The sequence below is a fragment of the Galeopterus variegatus genome, unplaced genomic scaffold, assembly GCF_000696425.1.
Source record: "Galeopterus variegatus unplaced genomic scaffold, G_variegatus-3.0.2 Scaffold253, whole genome shotgun sequence".
NCBI lineage: Eukaryota > Metazoa > Chordata > Mammalia > Dermoptera > Cynocephalidae > Galeopterus > Galeopterus variegatus.
In genome coordinates this window covers 292,305-302,834 of record NW_007726364.1, presented here as the reverse complement: position 1 = coordinate 302,834, position 10,530 = coordinate 292,305, and the positions used below count along the sequence as shown (strand labels likewise).

At 52.8% G+C, this 10,530-nt stretch overlaps 1 protein-coding gene across 1 annotated transcript; it reads left to right on the top strand.

Annotated features, from left to right (window-relative positions):
• The first annotated feature begins 886 nt into the window (after positions 1–886).
• Positions 887–2,606, top strand: CEBPE (CCAAT/enhancer binding protein (C/EBP), epsilon). The gene is made up of 2 exons (XM_008566570.1): positions 887–1,501; positions 2,077–2,606. The coding sequence occupies exons 1-2, from the start codon at positions 992–994 to the stop codon at positions 2,410–2,412; spliced, it is 846 nt and encodes a 281-aa protein (XP_008564792.1). The 5' UTR covers positions 887–991; the 3' UTR covers positions 2,413–2,606.
• The last annotated feature ends 7,924 nt before the right edge of the window (positions 2,607–10,530 follow it).

Sequence of the window (10,530 nt, the reverse complement as noted above, 5' to 3'; positions counted from 1 at the left end):
GAGTGGGGGCAAAGTGCCAGGCTGAGCCTCCTGCAGCACAGGGCAGCTAGAAGAGAGAGGTACTGGAGCCACCAGAGGAGTGTAGCTACCCATTCCTGGGCCTGGGGTACAGGTACCTCAGCCATGCCAGGCAGCCAGAGACTGTGCCAGGTTGCTCAAGGGAGCCAGGGCTGGAAACACATTAGTGTTTGGGCTATTGCACAGATCCCGTGCAAAAACCTAGCAAACAAGCATACTCAGGACCACGACACAGGCCGCCGTGTATGGCTTGTTCCTAGAACCTAGTGCTGCTTCCTAAATCCCTCAGAAAACACTTCGTAGCCTGCACCCAAGAGAGTGCTCTGGGAGGTGGGGCTACAAAAGGAACTGACTGCCCCTGAGGGTAGGTGGAGCCCAACACAGGGGGTACCGCCAGGAAGGCGTGCCAACGGAGGAGCTCAGACCAGGCTGGGGGTCAGCACTGAAAGAGGGCTTTCTCTGTTCACCCTGACTTAGCACCTTATTCTGCACAGAACTTTCTGGAAGTCGGAGGAGGATAGTCAGAGTGAGGTGTTGCCTTCAGTAAGGATTTAAAATTCTCTGGGCTCAACAGGGAGTGAAGAGCCTTCCTCAGAAGCATCAGCTCCTGGGTATTTCCAGGATGGACCCTGTTTGGACCCCGATCAAAGAGTGCACCAACAGCTAAGTAGGCCTGGGGTGCCCTTACTCTAAGGCCTACATCCCTCCCTCTGGGGTGCGCTCTGACCCTCCCTGAGTCACCCCAGGGAGAGAGAGGGGAAAAAAGGGAAGAGGAGAGAGGCACTGACTGTAGAGGAAGGAAAAGGAAGCAGAGTAGAGGAGGGAGAAGAGAGGCCACCCAGGAGTGTGTAGCAGAGGAGGCTGGAGAGGGCAGATCTAGGGCAAGGGGAGGTCAAGAGAGGGCAGGCTGAGCATCCCAAGGGGTGCCCGAGAGCAGGGCAGCAGGGGCGGGGAGCCGAGGGGGCGGGCCGGCATGTCTCACGGGACCTACTATGAGTGTGAGCCCCGGGGCAGCCAGCAGCCACTTGAGTTCTCGGGGGGCCGAGGTGGGCCTGGGGAGCTGGGGGACATGTGTGACCATGAGGCCTCCATCGACCTTTCTGCCTACATCGAGTCTGGGGAGGAGCAGCTCCTCTCCGACCTCTTTGCTGTGAAGCCAGCGCCTGAAGCCCGAGGCCTTAAGGGCCCTGGAACCCCCACCTTCCCCCACTACCTGCCGCCTGATCCGCGGTCCTTTGCCTACCCCCCCCATACCTTCGGCCCAGACAGGAAGGCATTGGGGCCTGGCATCTACAGCAGCCCAGGGAGCTATGACCCCAGGGCTGTGGCGGTGAAGGAGGAGCCTCGGGGGCCAGAGGGCAGCCGAGGTTCCAGCCGAGGTGGCTACAATCCCCTGCAGTACCAAGTGGCACACTGTGGGCAGACGGCCGTGCACCTGCCCCCAACCCTGGCAGCTCCAGGCCAGCCCCTGCGTGTGCTCAAGGTAAGAGGTCAGTTCTCCTCCCTGCCACCCAGGGCTGGAGAGAGGTCGGTGTGGGTGGGGGAACTTTAAACTCCTGCTTACACTAAGGAGTCTGTGCTTGGTGTTGCTCTGTGAAACCGACCCACCCCAAAGTCGTCTGTGCTCACTACCGAGCCATGACCCCCTTTCCTTCTCTGTGAATTCCCTCCTACTCTGACCCCACCATTTCTTGAAGCCCCTGATCTCAGGCCCGCACTAGCTTCTCCACTGCCCACCACGCTGGCTCCTCTTGTTTCTCCACCCCTGCTTCTAGAGGAGGTAATGCCTACTGGTCGTAAAACAGGAGGCTCGAGATAGATTGAGGGAGAATGTCCTCAGAGAGTGTGAGAACATGAAAGGAAATTTTGGTGTTGAGCAGAGGACCCTGTGCATCTGGGTCACTTCTTTCTCAGAGGCAGGGAGACAGGAGCTGGCTCTCAATCCTGTATTCCTCTGATACCTCAAGCATGCCCTGGCTGCTGGGATTCCTGCCCTGCCTGCACTCTGCTTCCTAGCCAGCCCTCACCTCTGTCCTTCTGTGTCTTCTTCCCCTCCAGGCCCCTTTGGCAGCTGCTGCACCCCCCTGCAGCCCCCTCCTTAAGGTGCCCTCCCCAGCTGGCCCTTTGCACAAGGGCAAGAAGGCAGTGAACAAAGACAGCCTGGAGTACCGGCTGCGGCGGGAGCGCAATAATATCGCCGTGCGCAAGAGCCGGGACAAGGCCAAGAGGCGCATTCTGGAGACTCAGCAGAAAGTGCTGGAGTACATGGCTGAGAATGAGCGCCTTCGCAGCCGGGTGGAGCAGCTCACCCAGGAGCTGGACACCCTCCGCAACCTCTTCCGCCAGATTCCTGAGGCTGCCAACCTCATCAAGGGTGTGGGGGGCTGCAGCTGAGCCTGGCTGGTGGACTGTGGACACCAGGCCCCCTAGCCCAGCCTGACCCTGGGGACCTCACCCTGCTTGGGACCTAGAGCCCTTCACAGGCAGAGCCTGAGACATGGACCATGGACAGATGGCAGCAGGGTAGCAAGGGAGGGCAGGACCCAGCATAATGATTCTATGGCTGAATAAAATTGCCTGTGACTTGGTGCTGGGCTGTTCACTGTACCTGGGTCCATTCTCGTGTGTGTGTGTGTGTGTGTGTGTGTGTGTGTGTGTGTGTGTGTGTGTGTGTGTGTCAGTGTCATGGGGAACACTGAAGGCAGGGAATGCATGTGGCTGGGTCTGCATAATTCTTGTTTCTGTGCCCAAATGAATATGTGGGAATACAGACATGCTGCCCACAGCCCTCCCCCAACACACCAGGCCATGTGTCTGTCACTGTCCTCTTCTCTACCATCCCCCCACTCTGTCCTTCTATAAGTTGGAGGCCTGCCCCCACCCCCAGGACCTGACAGATCTGTGGCTTGTAGGGAGATCCCAGCACCACACAGTCCCTTAGGCCCAAGCCTGCTGATCCCAGGCCTGCTCTCCCTTACCTTGAGGTATAGGCCTGGGATCTCCTTCCCCAGGTGACCAAGGGAAAATCCCTGGTGGCTCTGCAGCACTTGATCTCTGCTCCCCAGTTCCACAGCCTCAGTCTACCAAACCAACATCCCTCCCACCATTGCACCCACCCACTCCCATCTTTGTCCCTTATCCCCTGAGTCTCCGGTTCCCTAAAGCTCAAGAATCTGAGTGCCTAGGGGAGGAATCAGTTGGGAAAGGCATGGGACCTGATTTGTGTATCAGGACTGTGAGCAGGAGGAGGAGGAGGACAATCTGTCTGTGCCAGTGAAACCCCACACTCGAAGTGTCTTCTTTCTCATAGAACTACAGCCTAAGGGCTGAGCCCGTGGCGCACTCGGGAGAGTGCGGTGCTGGGAGCGCAGCAGTGCTCCCACCGCGGCTTCGGATCCTATATAGGGATGACCGGTTCGCTCACAGCGCTCACTGGCTGAGCACGGTGCGGCCGGTCTCAAAAAGGACAAAAAAATTAAATAAGAATAAAAAGCATCCTGCAGCCCTGGCAAGTCTTCAATGACTGGCGCCCTGGTGGAAATCTTGACTGCCATCTCAGGGGAAACCCCTGAGCTAGAACCACATAGCTAAGCCACTCAGATTCCAGACCCCAGAAACCGTGTGACATAATAAATGTTCATTGTTTTAATCTGCTATATTTGGGGGTAATTTGCTTTTTTTTTTTTTTTGTCGTTTTTCGTGTCCGGCAATGGATCGCAACCCTCGCTCGGTTTGCATCTTGCTCTGCTACTTACTAGCTCTGTGACCTGGAGCTAGTTACTTCTCCTCTCTGTGCCTCAGTTTCCTCATCTGCAAAATGGGAGTAATACTAATACTCACCTCATAGTATTGTTACATTCATAGAAAAACAGGGCCTGGCACATTGTAAGCATGAATGTTTGTTATGATTCCACTTTGCTAGAACTGAAAGGACCTCAGAGATCTCATCTAAACTTCTCATTTTGCAGGTGAGGAAACCAAGGCCTCAGAGAGGGGAAGGGACTTACCCAGAGTCACACAACTGTTTAGAGGTAGAACCAAAATTAGCTCCATAAAATCAAAGATCTCAAGACATGCTGGAAGAGACCTCAAGAGATCATTTGGTGGGCTTTGCCCTCAGACAAACAAGATATCGTGAGCCACATTGCATAGATAAAGCAGTTGAAGGCCAGAGGGGAAAGACATTCTCCTAAAGGTCACTCAGCCCCTTTGCTGTCCCAGCACATGGGCCCTGTCTCTCTACTCTGTGCTGCACCCTCCCTTGAAGGACAGATGACACAGGTGGGGCACATGAATCACATTCAATAGGTAATCATGCATTGCCCAGCACTGTCACAGGCCCAGGGACAGAATAAGGGCTAAAGTCTCTCCCCGGCCACGGCTGGGAAAACCTGAGTTAGACAGCAAGAAATAGCTTCCTGAGAAGGAGAGAAACTGGTGTCTGGAACACCACAGTCCCCTCTGTCCCTCTCCCTCTCCATCCCCAGTGGTAGAGCTTCCTACATCTCAGGCACCACGTCTGCCTCACCCAGGACTGAGTTCCTTCCCTGCCTTTGCCTCTGTGTCTCTCAGGCACCATCTCTCCCACCTCTGTGCCCTGGGCCCCCACCCCAGGTCTCCAGACACCAGTCTCTCTCCCTCTCAGAAAGTTATTTGGGCAAGACAGATCTGAACCTTTCTGGAGGGACTAAATTTGGAAGGGGGAGGTGCCAGAGTCTGTGGGCGTCTGGGAGAATCCTTGCACCTTCCTTTCAGCCCAGGGGGATGGGTTGCATAAGGGGGGTTTGTACAGAACACGGTGTGACTCAACCTCCGGATTTCCTCCTCTCAGCTCAAGACCACTGCCCCTTGACTTATTTTCAAGGTTCTGAGTGGTGGGACCTGGGTTGCATCAACCCCAAGCTTCTTTCTCACAGCTCTCAACTGTGTCTCCCCTGGCCCCCACCCACCCGTCAGTGCCTCAGGATGGTGCCTGTGAGGCTTTCTGACCAGAGAAGAGTCTGAGTCTGGAGAAGAGCCATATCCCCCCTCTCCCCACTGCAATCCTAGCCCAGCACGCCCCGATCCTTTATGTCAGATTATATCCCAAGGAGATGCCCTGTGGCCAGAGGACATGCTTCCTGAAGGGGCTTTCAATCTGGTCTCAACTGTTTGTGGCCAAAGCAGTTTAGTCAACAAGTATTTGTTGAGCATCTTTCCTGTGGACGAGACAAGTTCTCAGCTGAAGGAGTAGAAAGAAAAGGTCAGTCTTCCTTTGCCCCTACAGATCCCTTCTCTGCCTTTTGTCACCCTACTCAGTCCCCAGGCGGCTGCCTCCCTACATCAAAAAGCTCCTGGTGGCCATGGGGGTGAGACTGGCCACTCTCGCTGAGGGTGGTAATGGCCCCCACTTCACCACCCTGTTCCTTTCCTGGAATCCTTGATAAAGTGCCTTCCTTAAAGTGTCTTCATTACTCCACTTGAATATGCCCATTGGGAAAACCAAACACACACACAGGTAGGGAGGCTATTTTGGCTGGGGTGGTCAAGAAAGACCTCTCTGAGGAAACAGCATTTAAGTTGAAACCTAAAGCATTTCAAGGAGGCAGATGTGCCATGGGGGAAGGGTGGGAAGAGGAAGAGCAAATGAGAAAGCCCCGCAGGGCGTCCAGGTGATGAAGAAAAGAAAGGAAGCCAGGGGCTGGTGGCCCAGAAAGGAGGGAGAGGGGATTAGCAAGAAAAACACCCCTGCCCCCAGGAGGAGCTGCACAGACCCTGCGGAGGAGGAAGCCCCCAAGAAGCCAGGCAGAAGGGGCGCAGGCTTAACTCCCCCCCCCCTTTTCTCACCTTCGCAGCAGAGGTGCCCTGCTGGGAAAGGAAGTGGCAGAAAGGAGCCAGGGAAGGGCAGTTAGCTGACCCCTGTCTGGGGAAAGGACCAGGACAGGGGACTCAGGGACTTTGAAAACCAGCAAATCAAAGTCCAAATAGCACACACATGCTTTCCCATGCTTTAGGACCCGCAGCTCGGGCCCACTTTTTCTTCATGAGCAGAACTGGGGATCAGGAGTAGAATCCCAAGCTGAGAGACAGGATCTCAGGTCACAGGGAAGCTGCCAAGGAGAAGGAAGGCTGTGAGAGGTACCATGAAGAGGGAGGAAGCTGCCCAAGGTGAGTCTGCCAAGGTCAGTCGACAGCAGTGGTGGCAGCTTGTGAAAGCTGCCCCCCTGCACCATGCTCCCCACCCCCACCTCCACAGATTGCCACATGCCTGGGCCCCCAGGGCCCCCATCCCTGTGTTGCAAGATCCCGGTTGGGGTTGTGGGGTAGAAAGGGGCCTCTTCACCTCCACTCCCTGCCCTACCTCAAGCCAATGAGGGTGCTATGGGAGGGAGGGGGCTGCACAGGAGATACTGAGGCCACAACAGCCAGCACTGGCTGAGGGCCTCTGCACCTCGTCTTGGACAGGCCAGCCACTTTAATCACCCTCACCAGCCCCAGCAGGCAGACCCCTCCTCTCAGGATTCTGCATGGGCTGCTCCAAGTGTGAATGGTCCAACCAGGACTGGACTCCTGGCTGGCCTCCGTCAGCTAATCCTATAAGCAGGCCTGGCCTGGCCTCAAAAATGCCTCAGTGGTGCATGAGAAATTCTCCCCGTGGGGAGAGGGTGGATCTTTTTAGAGGAAAATGGCTGCAACTAGAATTCCCAACAGCCATGAATTCTGACTTCAGGGGCTGTGAAAGGGTCCTAGGACCTGGGAAAAGCAAGGCTTTCTAACAGGGAGAGACCCACCTGCAGAGCTGTTGGACTCCCATCTCTCTTTTAGAAAGAAACAGGGCTCTGAGGTAGGTAGAAGCAAGCCATACGTATAACAAATCCACCCACCCACCCACACACACACACACACACATACTCCAACAAGCTAAGCTTCACCCTGTTGTCCCCCACACCTAGCACAGTCACCCCTGGCCTGGCCATCCAACCCTGCTGCAATCGGGACGGTTTGCAAAACGCCTGCTAGCTCCCGCTTTGTCACCATCTGAGGTTAGGACTGTACTCAGGAGATAAGCTCAGGCCCCGCCCCCCTGTCTGAGTGAGACTGCTGGCCTGCTGCAATCGGGACGGTTTGCAAAACCCCTGCTGGCTCCAGCTCTGTCACCATCTGAGGTTAGGGCTGCACCCCAAGATAAAGTCTAGCCCCGCCTACCAGCCCTGACTTCAAACCTCCAAAGCAGCATGGCCCCAAAAGACAGAGCTCCTGGAAGCCCACCCAGGGTCTGGATGCCTTACTCAGGTCCAGCACAAAGACTCCTTCTCCTTGGTGTCCCCTCACCTCTTCTCCTTCCATCCGTACACCTCCCCTTTGCTTACTGCCCTCATTACCATCCTCTCTCCTCACTCTCCACCTGCTCCTCACCTATCTTCTGTCACCTCCCTCCTGCCTTCCCACCACATTCATTCTTTCATTCGTATGCTCAAAAAATACTCATTAAACACTCCAGGCCAGGCCCTGTAATTACCCTTGTGGGGCATACAAATTAGTGAGGATGACAGACAAACATAATTCCACAAACAAATATATAATTCTAGATTGTGGGCAGTGTAAGGTGGCAAAAGTAGAGGGGTAACTGGTGGCAGATATTAACAAGGACACCTGATTTAAATGTGAGGGTAAGGAAAAGCTTCTTTGAGGGAGTAACACATAAGCAAAAATCTAAAAGGTGAGTAGGAATTTTTTAAAAAGTGGGAGTTCCCAGCAGAGAGAGAAGTTTATGCAAAGGTGCCTGAATAGGTCCTTCCCTTTCACCGACAGAGGCTGGGGTGGGAAGGGGACAGACTAGACTGAGGGGCAGAGAGATGCCTGGGATGAGGCAGAAAGGAGACTGAGGCCTGGATCTTTCTCAGATATGAATCAGAGCATCAGAGAGAGGACTGACCTTCCAAGGGAAAAGGACATTTGTTTTCTTTTCACGAGAAAGAAAAGAGATAGCAATGGACACAAGCAGGTCTGTAACAGGCTGAGGCTGTTTGCTGTCTTATGGCTTCTATTTTCCCCATGAAAGAAGTGGTAGTTAAAAGTAACTGAGTGGGAGGAGGGCTGGAGGCTTGAAGATGTAAAATCCTAGCTGCTGATGGTGGAAGAGGGAGCTGATTGCTGAGATTTCTGACTTGGGAACACCCAGCTGAAGTTGATGATGACAATTTTAGAGTGACAACAGTCTGTCCTCTGGGATGATTTCCTCCAGTAAATTTCTTTAGCTGCTCAGGAGCAAGTACAGAGAAGACAAATGTTGGGTCTGTCCAGGGTTGGGGCTTAACCAGGGTGGTGACATGGAAAGGACAGACAAGGGAGGGGAGTTGCAGGCATCTACAAAAGAGGGATTGAGGGTTGGCAGGTTAGCTCTCTTGGTTAGGGTGTGGTGCTGATAACAGCAAGATCAAGGGTTTGGATCCCCATACCTGCCAGCTGCCAAAAAAAAAAAAAAAAGAGGGACTGTAGTGGTGAACCTGGAGCCTAAGGCAGAGAAGGGGAGATGTAAAGACAGGAGGGAGGGGCTGGTGGTTCCTCGGTGAGCTTGTAGAACAGCTGCAGTGAGCAAACGAACCGTAAGGAAAGGAGATCATATCAGAGAGTGGGAAACTCAGTTCAGTTATTTCATAGGTGCTGCAGTTTCTGGTGGTGATAAGGCTGTGGGTGTGACCCCCGGGAGTGGCTCAGTTGGGTGGAATGTGGAGTGAGGACAAGGTTAGCTGTGAGAGGGTGAAGGAACTGAGAGGTCGGCACACTGGATGATGACACCACCTGGGTGACCGCTCCCCTCGCTCCGTCCCCTCTCCACATCTCACAGCTCTTCCACCTCCACCCGGTTCTCATCCTCTCTCCTTCTCCCTGGCTGCCGACCTCCACACCCGTTCACCCCCATCCCCTCTCACTTCTGTTCTTTACCCATCCTCTCTTATCCCTTCTTCCTCTCTCCATCACAGCTTCATCTCACCTCCATCCCATGCTCTTGAGAAGCAGTATTACAGAGTGAGTTCAAACCCATGCCCAGGAGTCTCATTATGTGAGATGAGTGTAGTCTCCTACACTGCCATTTATGCATTTAAATTGGGATATAACAATAATGATCCCTACCTCATAAGGTTGCCGAAATAATTACATGAGGATAAAGTGCTTGGAACATAAATGTGCACAAAGGAGAGTTCAGTAAAAATCATTACTATTTCACTCTCTCCCCTGACTTCCTTGCTCTTTCCTCATCTTCATCTTCCTACCTCCATTACCTGCTGCACCTGCTTCATACCTCTTTAAAGGGGCAGAGATGAATGACACTCAGCCCCTGCCCACAATCTAGCAGGGAAACAAACACAAAAATAAATGTAAGGCTAATATAATAAGTGCTACTTCAAAGACATGAAAGAAATGCTATTGGAGAACAGAGGATACACAAACTAACTCTGCCTGGGGGAGTAAAGAAAAGTCTCAACAGGCAGATAACTTCCAAGCCGGACCTCGAAAGTTGAGGAAAGACTTGCAGTGCAAACACAGGAAAGAGGTATTCCAGCAGAAGCAGCACAAGCTGTATATGGAATGTGTACTAGGGTGTGTGAAGTTCTGCCTGCAGGTACGAAGTCAAGATCAAGTCCGACACTGGCAGGGGCACACCCCACCTCAGTGTGGCCACAAGGGAGCAGCAAAGCATTAGAAGCAGCTGCAGACTTAGGCCAGAAAACCTGAGCCAAAAGGACTTTGAATTCATCACACAAATCCTAAGCAGGAGGGGTTTTTTGCCCAGAAATCTGTGGCGGGGAGGGAGGCTTCAGACACGTGGAGAAAAAGACTAGGTATGTCTTAGAAAAAAAACAAGAGTCCGCTAAAGATGTGTACACATGTTGATAATATAAGAACAGTTCTCTGAGTAGAAAGTGTGTGTATAATATGTATTCTTCACTTGACTTATTTATGATGAGCCAGACACTGTTCTCAGTGCTTTACAAATACTCACCTAACTCCTCCTCATAACCCTATAAGTACAATTATCCCAGTTTTACAAATGGTAAAACTGAGGCATGTGGCCAAAGTTACACAAATAGAAAGTGGCAGAGTGGGTTTGGGTCGAGAGTTTGGGAGCCTCCCGTTTAATCAGTAGTTCCAGCCACAGTTGTGATATGTAAAAGTGTGAAATCCAGCCTCCCTGGGAAGTCAGCAGCTTTTCTCTAAACTCTAGTACTTGAAGGTCACTAATTAGCTATGTTGCATTCACCCCTGACCTACTTCTTCAAAAGTTAAACTTGAGAGTACTTCAAAAAGTTCATGGGAAAATAGAACTAAAAGTCAATATGAATCTTTCCATGAGCTTTTTGAACCTCATAATAAGGTTAGGTTCTGCATCTTCATCCACACACCGAAGACTAGGTACCCTGTGGGCTATGCTGTGGACACAGAACCCAACAGGAAGCAGGTTTACCTTCAGGGAGTTTAGGGTGTGGAGGGAGAGCCACTAAGCTAAGGATTATAATAGGGGATGACAAG

Coding starts and splice junctions, on each gene's coding strand:
- CEBPE (XM_008566570.1), top strand. CDS start 992: ATGTCTCACGGGACCTACTATGAGTGTGAGCCCCGGGGCAGCCAGCAG. Junction 1,502..2,076: donor AGCCCCTGCGTGTGCTCAAG/GTAAGAGGTCAG, acceptor CTTCCCCTCCAG/GCCCCTTTGGCAGCTGCTGC.